Raw genomic sequence first — 17,271 nt, 5'->3', positions numbered from 1 at the left:
CTCACAGGTTCAGTCCTCAGTACTATGTCTAGGGCACACTGGGAAAGAAGAGGCCACAAACATCAGAAGTTCAAGGGTATCTTTGGTTAGATAGTAAATGTGAGGTCAACTTGGGCTACGTGAGACTTTGTTTCAAAAATAAAAATAGATAAATAAAATAAAAGCAAGCATGCTGTATTGTAGATTTGCTTCAAACTCACTATGTAGCCATAGGTGACTTTCAATGTCTAATCTTCCTGTCATCACACTCAGAGTGCTGGGATAAAAGGAGGGCAGGAACACACAGACATACACACAGATAGACACACACACAGACACACAGACCAGGAAGGCAGGAACATACACACATACACACAACAGGAGGACAGGAACGCAGACAAAGACACACTTAGACAGACAGACGACAGACACATAGACACACACACACACACACACACACACACACACACACACACGCGCGCGGGCTGGATAAAAAATTCCTGCAGTCACTCATGGGTGTTTTCTCCTTTTGTAGACAACCTGGCCGCTGAGCTGGAGGCTAACCTTGGCCTCATTGAAGAAATCTCAGGGTTCCTAAAAATCCGGCGCTCCTATGCTCTAGTGTCACTTTCTTTCTTCCGGAAGCTACATCTGATCCGAGGAGAGACCTTGGAGATCGGGTATGTACACCTGGCTGTGTTTGTGGCCGCCAACCAAGAAACTCCCGAAGGAGACAGCATAGGGATGGGAGATGGCTCACTGGGTAAACTGCTTACTTTGCGACGTTAAGACCTGAATTTGATCCCAAGTTTAAAAAGGCGGGGCTACTAGTGTTGGGGGGACGAGACAGGTGGGTCCCTGGGGCTCTTGGCCAGCCAATCCTCACTTTCTTATCAGGTTGGAGGCCAGTGAGAGACCCTGGCTCAGAAAACCAGGGTGGATGAGATAAGGGATGGCAGCCAGGCTTTCCTCTGTCCTCCACACTCATGAGCACATACATGTAAATGCAGCCATGTGTGTGTGGGTGCACACACAGACACAGACACAGACACAGACACACACACACACACACACACACACACACACACACACCTTAGAACCTTTTTTTAAAAAAAAGATTTATTTATTCTATATACAGTGTTCTTCCTCCATGTATGTCTGCCAGCCAGAAGAGGGCACCAGATCTCGTTACAGATGCTTGTGAGCCACCATGTGGTTGCTGGGAATTGAACTCAGGACCTCTGGAGGAGCAGCCAGTGCTCTTAACTGCTGAGTCTTCTCTCCAGCCCAGTACTTTTTGAAAACCTAACTGAACCAAAATTAAGCATCTTTTAGGTGATAGTCCCTGTGACATTTCTGATCCTCATCCAGCTGAGAAACACAAAGTCTACTTTACAGTCTTTTCAGGGGAGCAGAGGGTGCTGGCTGGGGTTTGCTAATGGCGTATGCATCTGTCAGAGCTGCTTTGAGGATGGAGTGTGATCAATACCTGGTCATGGCCATGTTTGAAAACTTCTTGGTTCTGTCAATACAAAACTCCTACTCTGACCTCAAAGGGATAAGAGAGAATTTATTTTCAAGCCAATTATTAGTAGCATGGCCCAGGAACACTGATAAAGGTTATCCCAAACTACATATTCCAATGTAGTAACAGTCTCATGAAGTTTTTATACCAATAGAACACAAAGTCACAAACCAAGGCACTTTGAAAGGATGTGGTAGAAACATCAAAGAGATGAGTAGCAATAAACCAGAGAATCTCTGTTCAGATGTCATCGATGACATTCTTGGTCTTTGGTTGCTGGAAGCTAATGGTCTGCTATGCTAATACATCCAAAAGGTTTACATGCCAGTCATAAGGACGTTAGGTCGGGCACAGAGGTGGGCAAGGAGTGGCTATTAAGGGGATTAAAGGCAGACTAGGATAAACTTTAATTAGGCTTTGGACCTGCAACACTCTAACCTCTCCACAGTTATTAAAATTTTAATCGATTAATCAGCCCTGTAGAAGGTTCAACATCAGGTGTTGTGTCCACGATATCCCCGCCCCCCCCCCCCCCCCCCCCCCCCCGAACTTTTTTCACTAGCCTTTTAACAGATACTGCACCTGCGTTGAGATGGTCATCTTTCCTGGCCCCTGGAATTCCACCTCCTCCAGGCTTCCTCCCAGCCACCCTGGAGGGCCCTTCTCATTTCCCTCTCAGTCCCCACTTATTTTCTGAGCTGGAGTGTGGGCTCCCAGCTGGCCCGTGTCTTGATCTTACCCTATATAAGCCGAAATATGTGGTGTTTTTAAAAAGTGGAGGTAGACTCATGAGCATGAGGATCATTGAGAAAAGCAATGGAGAAGTTAGATTCTCACGGGCACCAACGGGTGCCTTGCCCTAGTCTTGTGCTGTCCCACTAGCAGCATCTAGGGAAAGGGGCAAAAGGCCAATCTGTGTGGCTCTGCCAGTCCACACTGTGTCTTAAATCAGAGCCACACGGCTGGACATGTGGGAGGTGGAGACAGGCAACTCTCAAGCCAGCCTGGCCTGGTCTCTGCAGTGATTTCTAAGGCCAGCCAGGGCTACAGAGTGAGACCCTGTTTCAAAACCATTTACAAACAAACAAACAAACAAGCAGACAGACAGACAGGAGCACAACACAAAACCAAACCAAACATGCTTGAAAACTTCCATACTTTGTGTTCCCAAACTTAATTTCGTTTTCTATTTTTTATCATCAGACCTGGGTCACAGTTCCTATTCAAAACCCAGTCTGACCCCTACCCCTGCTTCCCCTCCATCTCTTCCTCTCCTCCGTCTTTGCCTCCTCTTTCTTCTTCAGCTCCTTTTCTTCTCCCTTATTTTGCCATATTGGGAATTGAATCTGGTGCTTGGTATATGCTAAGCAAGCACTCTACCACTGAGCCACACCCCAGCCCCTCACTGGGGGATTCTAGGCAGGGGCTCTAGCCACTGAGCCACACCCCAGCCCCCTCACTGGGGGATTCTAGGCAAGGGGCCTCTCCACTGAGCCACACCTCAGCCCCTCACTGGGGGATTCCAGGCAGGGGCTCTACACTGACCACACCCCAGCCCCTCACTGGGGGATTCTAGGAGAGTACTAACATTCCTGGCCATGAATATTTGTCAACTTCCTTGTTCTTCACAGTCCCAAGGATAATTTTTGAGTCTGTGCCAAGCGAGTGGATAGAACTAGGCCTTTAGCACTGGAGAGGGTCAACTCCAGGCATGGCCCTTGTTACCTAGTTTTTCATTTTAATTTAACTATGATATTTAAAATTTTTGAGAATTTCTTATACACATACAGTGTATTTTGATCATACACTTCCCTCTTACTCCTTATAGACCCACCCTACCCTGACTCCCTCTCAAAAAATTACAACCCATCTGAGTGTCCTTTGTGGCCCCTGCCATCTTGGAATTGAAGAAGATGGGCTGTGGAGTGACTGGCAGTGTGTGTCTCTCTGCAGGAACTATTCTTTCTACGCCTTGGACAACCAGAACCTCAGGCAGCTCTGGGACTGGAGCAAACACAACCTCACCATCACTCAGGGCAAGCTCTTCTTCCACTACAACCCCAAACTCTGCTTGTCAGAGGTCCACAAGATGGAAGAAATTTCCGGAACTAAGGGCCGCCAGGAGAGGAACGACATTGCCCTGAAGACCAATGGGGACCAGGCATCCTGTAAGTTGATCCATCCTTCTGTGCCCAGAGCCTGCCCTCTGCCAGCCACTGCCCCAGCCCCCAGGAAAGTGCCATTGTCCTTTGTTGAGCTACAGCTTTCTGTGAGAGGAGTTTTAAAATACCAAAGGCAGGTGTGTGTGTATGTGTGTGCACGTGTGTGTGCATGCGTGCGTGTGTGTGCACACGCACGTGCTTGTGGATAGATGTGCATGTGTCTGTGGAGGGTAGATGACAACCTCAACTGTTATTCCCTAGGCATCACCCACTGTTTTTCTTTTTTATTAGATAGGGATTCTTACCGCCTGGAGCTCACCAATAGGCTTTGTGGGCTGCAGAGAACCACAGGGATCCGTCTTTCCAACTTTTTCAGTGCTGGGGTTAGGAGTGTATATCACTGTCTTAGTCAGTGTCCTATTGTTGTGAAGGGACACATGACCAAGGCAATTCTTATAAAGGGAAGCATTTAATTGGGGCTGGCTTACAGTTTCAGAAGCTCAGTTCATTATCATCATGGTGGGGAGCATGGTAGCAGACAGGCAGGCATGGGGCTGAGAGCTTACATCCTGATCCATAGGCAGCAGTAGTGAGAAGAGAGAAACCAGGCCTGGCATGGGCTTTTTAACCTCAAACCCCACCCCCAGTGGCACACCTCCTCCAACAAGGCCACACCCCCTCATCCTTCCCAAATACTTCCACTGGGGACCAGGCATTCAAACATATGAGCCTGTGGGGGGCATTCTCATTCACACACCACATTCTACTTCCTGGTCCCCAGTGGTTTGTAGATGTATCATAATGCAAATCAAAAGCTTCCATGGTTTTCCACAGTCTCAACTCTGTTTAAAAATGCAAAGTCTCTTCTGAGACTCAAGGCAGTCTCTGAACTGTAACCCCCTGTAAAATCAAATAAAAAAGCATATCACATACTTGCAACATACATTGGCAGAGGAAATCATTACCATTCCAAAAGGGAGTAAAGGGAGCATAGTGAGGAAATACAGGACCAAAGCAAGACTGAAAACCAGCTGGGCAAACTCCAAACTCTGTGTTGGATGGCTCTTCCTTTGCAGCTTTGCTGAATGCAACACACTTCTCTCTCTTGGACAGATGTCCCATGGCTCTAGCATTTCCAACATCTTGGGGTCTCTAATGCCATTCAGACTTCATCCTCACAGCTTCACACAATGGCCTGTCCTGGCCTCCATGCAGGGACTCCCCTGTTTCACTAACTGGGGACCAAGTATTCAATCATATGAGCCTGTGGGTGCTGCTCTCCTTCAAACCAGCACAGCCGTGACGACTGGAGGGTTTTCTTTTCCCTTCTTTTTTTTTTTTTTTTTTTTTTAAATGAGGGTTCTGGGGATGGAACTCAGGTCCTCAGCCTTACAAAGAGAGCATTCACCAAGTAGACTGTCTTGCTAGCTCGCAAGAGGCAGGCTTTATGTGTCTCATCTGAGTCAGTTGCGCAAAGTACAATGTGTGATGTCACATAAGCCCAAGGCTAACGCTGAGGGTGTCAAGGTTGATGGAATCTGCGGCAGTCTGTCACCTGGAAAGCAATGATAAGATGAAGTTTGAGGTTGGGGAGATGGTTCCGTTCTGTTGCTCTGATGAAAAGCATCTTGGGGGAGAAAGTGTCTGTTTTATCTTATGCTTCTAAGGCACAACCCCTCATTCAGGGAGGTCAAGGCAAGAACTCAAGGTAGAAACCTGGAAGCAGGAACTGCAGCAGAGACTATGGAAGAGTGTTGTTTGTTGTCGGCTGATTTTCTTACATAGTCCAGGGCCACCTACCTAGGGATGGCTCTGTCCACAGTGGGCTGGGCCCTTCACATCAATCGCCAGTCCAAAACAACAAAAGCTTCACAGACACGTTCACAGGCCAGTCTGATGGAGGCAGTTCTTCAGTTGAGGTTCCCTCTTCCCAGGTGTGTCAGGTTGACAGCCAAGATTAGTAGTCACACCTGCACATACACGAGCATGCATAAGCATGCACACATACACATAAAAAAGAGCTCAGAAATGGCTGACTAGATTTCCTTTTGCATTGGCATGGATCATCCACGAGTCACTTGCGCATCTAACTTGGTTGAGTCTTCAACACCTAATTGATCTGCTGACTTCCTACCTTTCAAACTCAGCAAGACCAGTTCTCTGCTTATGTGGATGAGACCCATGTAAACAGATTATACACCTACCCCCCCCCCCCATTTTAATTTTCAGCTTGACACAATCTAGAATCACCTGGAAAGATAATCGTAACTGAGGAGTTGTCCAGATCAGGTTGTCCTGTAGGCATATCTGTGCAGCATTTTCTTGGTTGACAGTTGGTCATTTTGGCAGTTTTCTCGCTGGCCCGGAGCTCGTCAAGGAGGCTTTGCTGGCTTGGTGTTTGTTCTGCCTGTTAATTGAAGTGAGAAGAGCCATTTTGTGGATTGAACCTTGAACAACATGAGAGTAGAGAAAGCTAGCTAAGTAGAAGCAGCAAGTAGGCATCACCCATGCATTCATCTCTCTCTGCTAGACTCTGGATGATGAGCTATGGCCGATGGCTTGAGTTCCTGCCTAATCCCCTGAAATGATAGATTTTGACCTGGAATTGTAGCCAAGCAACTCTTCTCCCTTGAGTTGCTTTTTGTCCAGTGTTGCATTACAAAATGAAACTAGGTCTCCCTCTGTCCCTCAATTGAATGCCCCCAAGAGGCGGGAGGCTGAATGCTTTGCTCTGAAGCCAATTATCCAGTTGCCTGACTTTTTTTTTTCCTCTTGAACTTTTCTAGGTGAAAATGAGCTACTTAAATTTTCCTTCATTCGGACATCTTTTGACAAGATCTTGCTGAGGTGGGAGCCCTACTGGCCCCCCGACTTCCGAGACCTCCTGGGATTCATGCTCTTCTACAAAGAGGCGTAAGTGAAAGGAGGTGGACTATTCATTATACTCCTTGTTGCAGGGACAGACAAAGCCCATAAGGAAGGGTTTGTCTTGGTGGGGCTGTCATGGTAGCATGGAGCAGCTGGATACATTGCATCCGCAGTCAGGCTGCAGAGAGGTGAACTAGTGCTCAGTTCACACTCTCCTTTAAAATTAGATACTAGCCTAAATGTATGATTTTAAGTTTCCATATATTTATGCAGTATATTTTGATCATATCCATCCACCACTTTCTTCCTCCAACACCCGCTGGTGTGTCCACTCCATTTCCCTCCTAACTTCATGTCCTCTCTGGTGTTGGCAACCCCTTGAATCCGGTTAGTGCTGCCCATGTGTGCCTGCGTGTGGAGCCATCTGCTGGAACCTGAGCAACCTACCAGTGTCTGTGCTCCCAAAGGGGAGTGACTGAGACTCCCTTAGCAGCTACTCCACCATCCATGCTGGAATGTTGATGGGTACAGGCAACCAGAGCTGGTCTGAGTGATGTGTGCAGCAGCCATACCATGTCCAGAAGTCAGCATTTCACAGCTCTCCTACCCATCATCCAGTGTTCTCTTCTGGTCCCTGAAGGCACATGCATACAATCACACACACTCAGGTACACATTCACGCTTTTCAGAAAGCCATGAGTTTTGGAATGTACCTGAAATCCCAGCTCCGAGGAAGTGGAAATAGGCAGATCTTTGGGATTTCTGGCTAGTTAGCCTAGCCTATGAGGTGAATGTGATCATTCTGTCTCAAAACACAAGGTTGGAATCAAGTGTGAATGCCATTAATCCCAACACTGAGGAGACAAGAGGCTGGCAGACTTCTGTGGGTTTGAGGACAGCCAGGACTAGAGTCTCTCCCAACAAGCAAACAAAACAAAACAAAAACCAAGATAGATGGCACCTGATGGTGTCCTTCAGGTCCATGAACATACACTTATAATGTGCATTTTACACACACACACACACACACACACACACACACACACACGCATGCATACATGCACTCACACACACGCACACCAAAACCAAACAGAAAAGAAGTGAGCCTCTATCTTGTGACCCTCCAAGGCCCCCACTACTCTTAGTACTGAGATCGACATTTACACAGTGGTACTTACCTCTCCCTCTTGTTTTTCAAAGCCCTTATCAGAATGTGACGGAGTTTGATGGACAGGATGCTTGTGGCTCCAATAGCTGGACTGTGGTAGACATTGACCCACCACAGAGGTCCAACGACCCCAAGTCTCAGACCCCGAGCCACCCTGGGTGGCTAATGCGAGGCCTCAAGCCCTGGACTCAATATGCCATCTTTGTCAAGACCTTGGTTACCTTCTCTGATGAACGCCGGACCTACGGAGCCAAAAGTGACATCATCTATGTGCAGACAGATGCCACCAGTAAGTGTGTCCTGTGAATATGGGTTTGCTGTGGAACTGGCTCTCTGGCCTTTGGTAGGTAACTTGGTGATGTCCTGTGACAGGCTTTCTTCTGTGGTTGGCGTCTGGAGGAGCTAAGGGGTGAGGATTATATTTTCAGAGGATAACCTGGTAGCCATGAACTACCTTAGATTTCAGGAGTTCATGCTTGGGCTGGGAAGATGGCTCAGTGAGCAAGATTGTGTGCTATTGAAAGCTAGGTATGGCCATGTTCATGCCTCAGAGTCCTGTGAGTCAGGGGATGGCCATGTGCATGTCTGTAACCCCAGAGCACTGTGGCCCAGGGGTGACCATGTACATGTCTGTAACCCCAGGATCCTGTTTTGAGAGAGAAGGTAGACAGTGATAGAATGAGGTGCCTGACTTCCTCCTCTGGCCTCAGCACATGCACAGACACTACACATTTAACACACACATGCACACATACACACCCCACATATAACACAAACTTCACATATAACACACACTACAGTTAACACACACACAGCACATATAACACAATACTATATGTAACACATATTCACACATGCACCATGTAAATGCTCACATACCACATATAACACATTACATATAACACACACACACACGACATATAATACACACACATACTGCATGTAACATTCACATAGACACCACATGTAACTGTGTTACACATGTATGGGTATAACCACCACATATAATGTACTCACACACCACATATGACATACATGTATATGCACATTAGCACACATGCATACACCACACATAAACACATGTATGTACAAAAATACACATAACACATATACACACATATAACATGCACATACACATATAACACCATACACATGTAGCACATACCTTCTTGAACTCAGACCAGCTGTGATTACCTGCACATGACTGTCCTTGACATCTGTCATGGGGAGGGAGAGGCCGAGCAGGGTGGTGCACACCTTTAATCTTGTCCTTGAGAGGCAGAGGTAGACGGATGTCTGTGAGTTCAAGCCCAGCCTGGTCTAAGTAGTGACTTCTAGGCCATCCTGGGCTACACAGTGAGAGCTGTCAGTCAGTGAATAATTAAGAACAAGAGCTAGACCTGGTTATACGCACCTGCCGTCTTATCACCTGGGATGCTGAGGCAAGAGAACTGCTATGTGTTTGAGGTCAGGCTGGGCCACATATCGAGACTTTCTTACAACAATAGTGAAATGCTTGGGAGATGCAGGCTGGTGGATCGGGAGCTCAGGGTCGTCTCTATCTACTTATTAGGTTTGAAGCCAACTGGACTGTGTGAGATTTAGCATACACACATCCAAAGGAGAAACTCAAAGGAAATAACCACAAAAGAAGCTTCTCTTACTGTCTGTTACTTTACTTGTCCTGTTTATTATGGCTGTTGTTATTTTCTGTTAGTTATAAATTAAGTTTTATCGTACGGGGGGCGGGGGACACATTGATGGTTCAGTGTTGCATGTGGCCTCAGATATCTACTGCAGTTATAAAATGTGCCACGTAGCTAAGGGGACTACTGCATGTTTTTCTGTGCTGTCATGAAATCTTCAAACATGAAAATAATGCCTTCTTCGTGTGAGCACCTCGCCTCCACGTGGTATAACTCCACTCTCGTCTCCACCCTCCTTTAGTTTTCTATCTTTTTCCTTTAGGGTGATAGTGACTCACAGCAACTTAGTTATTTTTCTGTCAGGATTAACTCCTCTTCTTGGCTAAGTAGTCATCAAGTAGGGAAAATTCTGTGCCTCCCAAGGAAGGGAGGACGCCTGGCAATGTCTGGTCACAGCGGGGAAGTGGAGTGGCTGACAAGGAGTTGTCTGCCCCATATGTCAACATGCAGAGAGTAAGCAGCCCCCTCACAACTAACAGGCTCTGTTGCTCCAGCTTCTTCACCAGATACTTCACTAGATGCTCTCACCTTGTATCTACCGAGTTTGGTTTCCAGGAACTTCTACCTTCCTGGTCTTTGCACACTTTTTGCTTTTGCCTTGAGAGCTCCGTGCTCTTCCTCTCCAACTCTCTTAGCCTCCGACATTCTGTGTGTGGCATAAGCCAGAGGCCGACGTTGGAAACCTTCCTCAGTTGTTTCTGCCTCATGCATTGCGGCAGGGTCTCTCAACAAAGCCAGAGGCTGCTGATCCCTGCCTCTGGCTGCTGGGTTATAGGTAGGCTGCTGTAGCCCTTGCTGCTGAGCATTTTTGTGGGTGCTGGGGATCCGAACTGTCCTTATGCTTCTGTGGCAAGCGCTTTACCATTGAGCCACCTCCCTAGCCTCAGGTAGCACTGTTCTTCAGAGGGAGAGTTTAGGGTGTTTTGAAGGCTGTTGCAGGACAGCTGAATAGCACCATCTGGGTATGTAGCTTGGTTGGCAGAGTGCTTGCCTAGCTTGTATGAAGCCCTAGGTTAAATCCCCAGAACCACATAAACCAGGTATGGTGGTGCATGTCTTTCTTCCCAGCATGAAGGAGGTAGCTAAGAGGATCAGGAGTTCAAGCACATCCTTGGCTACCTTATCAAGTTTGAGGCTAGCCTGGGCTACATGACAGCCTGTTTCAAAAACAAACAGATACAGTTTGATGACTTGAAGTGCTTTCAGTGACTGGCTTTCGTGCCTATGTTAACCAAAATTCATTTTTTCCATTGGTTCTCTTTTGGCTCCAGGAACATCTTTCTAGTGCCCAAATAGCAAGAGCTTTGGCATCTGTCAGAGCCAAAGTCTGTGAAGTAAATGACACACGGTGGGCACATAATCCACAGCATGAATGGATGGACAGTCATTCCTGCCTGGGCTGGGCAAGCATTTAACTGTGTCTACTTTTCTCTGATGTTAAATAACTGCAGCTAACAAAGCTGTGGATCCAGCTGGGCCACTGCCCACTACTCAGGTGCACCTGACAACTTACGTACTCTCCCTGACGGCAGCTTGTTTCTTTTCTCCTTTACAGATCCTTCTGTCCCCCTGGACCCCATATCGGTTTCTAATTCCTCATCTCAGATTATCTTGAAGTGGAAGCCCCCCTCCGACCCCAATGGCAACATCACGCACTACCTGGTCTACTGGGAGAGGCAGGCCGAGGACAGCGAGCTATTTGAGTTGGATTATTGTCTCAAAGGTGAGTGCAGGCAGTTGTCTTGATTCTCGTATGGGGACACAAGTCCCTTGTCCTGTTTTCCAGGGTGCCTGCACATGCACATCCACACGCACACATGCTTACACGCATACATACTCCATTCTGTCTCACATAAGGCATGCTTTTGTGTGTGTGTGTGCATGTATGTGTAGAGGTCAGAGAACAACTTTTTGTGTATGTCTAAGAATGCTGTATACTCTGTTTTTAAATTTTTTCTTGGTTTTTGAGACAGGGTCTCACAGAGACCATGGTGGACTTAAACTTACTGTTTAGCTGAGGAAGACACTGGATTTCTTGCTCCTCCTGTCTCTACCTCCTGAGTGTTGGAGCTATAGGACTACACCACCAGGCCGAGTTTGTTCAGGGCCAGAGATTCAAACCCAGGGCTGAGTGGGTGCTAACATTACACACCAGAGCCACATCCCCATCCCATGTTTTCTGTGAATTAAAAATATTTTATTCCATTTATTTATTTACCAAGTCTCTCTCTGTGGGGACACACATGTGCTATGGTGTGTGTGGAGGTCAGAGGACAGCTCATAGGAATCTGTTGTCTTGTCAGCCATGTGGGTACCAGAGATCAAACTCAGGTGAGCAGGCGTGGGGGCATCTCCTTCACCTGCTGAGTCATCTCTCTACCCACTCTGGTTTTAAGATTTCAGTACTGTGCATTGAGCCCAGGGCCTCATGTGTACCAGACAAGTGTTAACCACTGAGCTGTAGCCCAGCCCTCACCTTGTGAATTTTTATTTTTATTTGAGACGGCATTTCACTGGCCTGGGTAAGCAGGCTAATCTGGCTAATGAGTGACCCTCAAGATTCCACCTTTCTCCACCTCCCCAGAGCTGCGATTACAAATGTACCCCACCACAGCCAGCTTTTTACATGGGTTCTGGGGATCAAACTCCCTGTCTAAGCCATCTCCACAGTGTGCACACACATCTTTAGACATTGCACATGGATCCACACTCACCATCTCCCTAGTGCGCACACACATCTTTAGACATTGCACTTGGATCCACACTCACCATCTCCCTAGTGCGCACACACATCTTTAGACATTGCACTTGGATTCATACTTTGGAGGCTGCTGAAAATCCCATACAGCGCTGTGTGACAAGCACTTTCCGAGTGTCCAAAGCCCTGGGTTCAGTTCCCAGGCCTTCAGGACAAACAAGGACTAGATATATGGTGAAACTCATTCAATGTTTCATTCGGCTGTGAACCACACAGTGCACAGACACATATAACATGTGTAACAAGAAAATCTGAGTAGTGAATGTCTTCACCACTTCCCTGTGGTAGAAACATTCAGAATCTTTTCAGTACTGGTAGCAGTGGCTGAGGTGTATGTGTGTGCACAAGGACAGTGGAGAAGCAGATTGGACTGTGGAGTTTACAAAGTAGCAGTTATATCAACTTGTGGAGTTGTTGTTCATGGTCACTGTATTGAGTATCTAAAAGTGCGTTATCAAAAAGAAACCTAGTGGGGCAGCAAGCTGGCTCAGTGGATTACCTGAGTCTGCTCCCTAGGACCTACATGGTACAAAGAGAGAACTCCCTGCCAAAAGTTATCATCTGACCCCCTGTGCGCCACAGACACACTGAATTTATTAAAACAAAACAAAACACCACAACCCACCATCAGATCAGAGAAGGAACATTTTTCTGTTCACTTAGTTGTTGCCTTTGTCTTTGATTCATTTTCAGCTAGCAGTGTCTTAGCCTGTGACCTTGCAGAAGCAGGCCAAGGGGGCTGCTGGAGAGGTGTGGCTGAGGTCTGTGCTCTGATCCACCCCTGCCCTGGCATCTGGTTTTGGCCAAGTCACACAGCAAGTAGTCTGTCTCCTTTTGTGGAGAAGGGGCGGAGGACAGATGATTCCTGGGAACAGTCCCAACTCTAAGATCATGTGGTATATGCATGCCTATGACATCATGCCTGCCTGGGCCAGGATCACCAACTTGATTTATCTCCTTGCATTCTTTATATAATTTGAGAGCAAGTCCAGTCCTGGGCTCAGCTCTGACCTGTTGGCTCTGTATTTGAGTATATGGAACCACCTGCTATCCATACTTCGAGCAATGCCAAAATTCTAGTTTGTTTTGTTTAAAAAAAAACCACTGACTTAAAGTTTGATTTTGTTTTTGTTCTTTGTTTTTAAACAAGGTTTCACATGACCCAGGTTGGCCTCAAACTCAGAATGTAGCCTGAGGATGACCCTGATCATCCCGTCTCCACCGCTGGAGTGCTACGATGACAGGTGTTTTCTACTATGCCAAGCTAACCACAGCAAACTTTCAGGGCTGAGGATATAGCTTGGTTAGTTCTCAGCAGCACACAGATCCGGTGTGGTGTCACAGGCCTGTAATGGTAGCATTTGGGAGGTGGAGGCAGGAAGGTTGGGTGTTTCATATCATCCCTACCTACATAGCAAGTTTGAGACATTTAGAGCTATAGGAGACCCTATCTCAGAACAAACATAAAACCACTTTAAATCTATGAATGCAACAGGACTGTTTAAAAATGTTTAAATATTCGATCATTACAGAATTTATTTGCACATGCATGTATATGTTTGTATGAATGCATAGACATTTCTAGTTGTGTGTTTGGATTCTGACTGAGCCATCTCCCCAGTGTTCACATAAACATTTTTAAACATTACACACAGATCCACACTCTGTTGGAAACAAACATACATAAGGCTGTGTTTGAGGTTGATGTTGGCGTCTTGCTCTGTGGCTTTCACCTTATTTTTTGAGGCAGGGCATATCCCTGAATTTGATGCTCACTGATCTGGCTAGCCTGGCTGGCCAGCGAGTTCCAGGGATGCTCTTGTCTCTACTTTCCCAGCACCGGGGAGTAAGATGTGTGTTGTTATGTCTGGTTCTTAAGTGGGTGCTGGGGATTGAACTCAGGTCCTCACGCTTGAGTGGCATCCACTTGACCCATGGAGCCATTTTGCCAGCCCACAAGAGCTTATCTCATGGGGAGGCCTAACAGGTGTCAAGTTTATGTGGATGAAGGCAAAGTGTGGAGGCCAGTTTAGGAGGAACTGGGAAGTCAGTGTTGAATGAGGTCAGGGCTTCAGTTTGGTTAGATGAGAAAGTTCTGGAAACGGGTAGAAGCAATGATTGTGCCACTAACTATATACCAGCACATGGTTTCAATGGTAACATTTGTGTTTATTTAATCATAATTTCAATAGTACATACAATAAATGACCAGTAGTAGCTTTCTGTTAGTGTCACCAATTGATTTCTTTTTAATTGTGGTAAATTTGGGCCTGAGGAAATGATGCTGGATAAAATGTTTGCTGTATAAGCACAAGGGCCTGGGTTTGGATGCCCAACACCCATGTAGAAAAAAGCTGGGTGTGGTGGCATGTATCTCTAACCATCACACCGGGGAGGCGGAGACTGGCAGGTCCCTGGAGTGTGCTGGCAGGAAGTCCAAGTTAAGTGAGAGACATGTCTCAGTAAATAAGATGGAGGACTGGCAGATGTGTCTGTGGTTAAGGCGTGTGCCGCCAAGCCTTACAGATTAACTTTAATCCCGGAATCCACATGGTGGAAGGAGAAAGTTGTTCTCTGAACTCCACATGTGCACCCTGGCTTGTTCACTTCCCCCATAAATTAGTTTAATAATAGTATAAAAGATGGAGAAACGACTGTAGGAGACATGATATCAACCTCTGGCATCTGTCTTCACCCACATGGTGAGAGTACACAGATACAGGTAATACAAACACACACACACAGAATGCAGACACATACAGTAACTTCCAACTCCTGGTGTTAGAAGACGAATTCGACCCTTTTGGGAGGGTGAGGAAGAATGAGAGGCCAGTCTAGGGTGCAGAGTGAGCACAAGGCCAGACTAGATAGCACAGTGAAGCCCTGTCTGGAAAAGTGAGAGGGGTCTGGAGACCTGACTTGTGATAGAGTGCTTGCCTGGAACCCCTAAAGAAGGGCTGTGGTCTAAGGAATGACTCCCAAGGTGGGTCTCTGGCCTCAGCATGTGTGTGTGTAAAACTCTTAAGACTCGAACCTAGGCTCTGTTAATCTGTTCTGCCTTTCTGACAGTTCTCTCTCTCTCTCTGTCTGTGTGTGTGTGTGTGTGTGTGTGTGTGTGTGTGTGTGTGTGTAGGTGTGTGTGGAGTGTGCTTCCTGTTAGGTGTATGTGCATTTATGTGTGTGTGTGTATGGTGCGTGCATGTTCTGGGGGAGATTTGAACCCTCTGCTCTGCCTCTCCCTAGGGCTGAAGCTCCCCTCACGGACCTGGTCCCCGCCTTTTGAATCTGACGATTCTCAGAAGCACAATCAGAGCGAGTATGACGACTCGGCCAGTGAATGCTGCTCATGCCCCAAGACCGACTCCCAGATCCTGAAGGAGCTGGAGGAGTCTTCGTTCAGGAAGACCTTTGAGGATTACCTGCACAATGTGGTCTTTGTCCCCAGGTCAGAACTTTGCATGGGCCGGCTATCTTCCTGTCTCTCAGCTAGGTGTTGGAGAGGCGTCATTACTCAGGGATTGAGGCGAAGAGAGCTAGCTCCAGAGACTGTGTGGGGAGGTGGTTGGAGGAGGAACTCCCACAAAAAGCCAGGTGTATGCTAATATTCTTACTTATAGCCTTACTACCAGCCAGACTGGTCTAACTAGTAACATCTGGGCCGAGAGATGGTTGTAAAAAGCATAGTATAGGACAGCATCTAAGGAACTACAGCCAAGGCTGTCCGCTGCCTCACATCCACACTCAGTTGCTCACACACACAATATACCTGTGGGTCACATGTGCATGTACACATGCATGTGCACAGACACAAATATGCCTCTGGGTCACATGTACACTTACACATGTGTGTGCGTGCACACACTCCCAAATACACCTGTGGGTTACAAGTTTCTTCTTTTTTCTTGTGCCTGATTTGAGCTGAAAACAGCACAGACATGCCTGGATCCAGGCCTGTCCCATGTGTATGTCTTGGAGAATGGAGGAGCTGTTGATAGCAGGGACTCTGGAAGCTGTCTGTTTGGGCTCTCTACTCTTAGATGTGCTGGTTTGAGCAAGTTGCCATGGTGCTCTGTGCCCCAGTGTTCCCATCTGCACAATGGACACACACAGTTGACTATTGGTGTCCGCAGTGGATTGGCTCCAGGATCCTGAGGGTATCCACAGATTCTCAAGTCTCTTCATAAATGTCATGCTGTCCCTCACACCTTCCCATATCAAATCATCTTTAGATAACTTGTCACATCTTCAGACAGTGCACCTGCTCTATAAATGTGACACCCTGTTGTGTGACATGGGTGCCACAATGAGAAAAAAGCCTATGTTCCCTGTGACACAGCTTCCCAGTCATCCCTTCACAGTTTCATGTATATGTGTATCTTGATCACACTGACCCTCAGCTTCCCCTTGTAGTCCCATTGACATGTCTTCCTCCAAGTAGCTGTCCTCTTCCTCCTTTTGACTTTTATGACTCACTGAGCCCAGCTTGTGCTGCCTGCTGGAATGTCGAGTGACCTTGGCTTGACCTTGGGCGGATCTCGTTCAGGTAATGCGGCTGTGGAGTTCCTAAGTGCACTGTCTGCGTCGTGTCCGGAGGGCAGTGTTTCACAGCACTCCTCACCATCCTCTGGTCTTACATCCTTTTCACTCTCTGTTCTGCATGTTTCTCTGTCTCAGCCACGGCAGTGGGGTTGATACAGACTTCCCACGCAGGGCCCCGGTGCTCCACGGTCACTCTCAGTACATCCATCGGTTGTGAGTCCCTGCCAAGGGTGAAAAGAAGGTTCTCTGACCAGGGTTGAGAACAGCGCTAGTTTATGTGCATAAACACAAACGTTTTGAGGGTAGTTTGACGATAGATTCATTCAGCAAACCAACAGTGCTAGGATCCCCATTAGGGCCATGACCTCTCGAATCATGTGAATTCCCTCCTGTGGAGCAGGCCTCAGCTCCCTGAGAGCAGCTGGTTACATCTTGTAATGCGCATACCACAGTTGTGTTAGTGGGCACAGCTTGCCTGACAGGCCTACAAACAATTTCCATCCATGCTTGGTTGAACCCAAGAATGTAGGTGTCATGGATGCCCTGGGCTCATTGTAATTGTTCCT

At 47.1% G+C, this 17,271-nt stretch overlaps 1 protein-coding gene across 2 annotated transcripts in view; it reads left to right on the top strand.

The window, feature by feature from the left end:
* The window catches only part of Insr (insulin receptor), a 129,162-nt gene that overhangs the window by 86,934 nt on the left and 24,957 nt on the right, over nt 1-17,271 (top strand). For both annotated transcript variants that reach the window (XM_036166430.1, XM_036166429.1), the window contains exons 5-10: nt 515-659; nt 3,458-3,672; nt 6,453-6,579; nt 7,735-7,991; nt 10,964-11,131; nt 15,410-15,611. In XM_036166430.1, coding sequence (XP_036022323.1) covers nt 515-659; nt 3,458-3,672; nt 6,453-6,579; nt 7,735-7,991; nt 10,964-11,131; nt 15,410-15,611 — 1,114 coding nt within the window. The remainder of the gene's footprint in view (nt 1-514; nt 660-3,457; nt 3,673-6,452; nt 6,580-7,734; nt 7,992-10,963; nt 11,132-15,409; nt 15,612-17,271) is intronic.

Source organism: Onychomys torridus, chromosome 17, assembly GCF_903995425.1.
Source record: "Onychomys torridus chromosome 17, mOncTor1.1, whole genome shotgun sequence".
Taxonomy (NCBI): domain Eukaryota; kingdom Metazoa; phylum Chordata; class Mammalia; order Rodentia; family Cricetidae; genus Onychomys; species Onychomys torridus.
The sequence above is the reverse complement of the archived record's forward strand: the minus strand, read 5'-3'. Positions and strand labels throughout refer to the sequence as shown.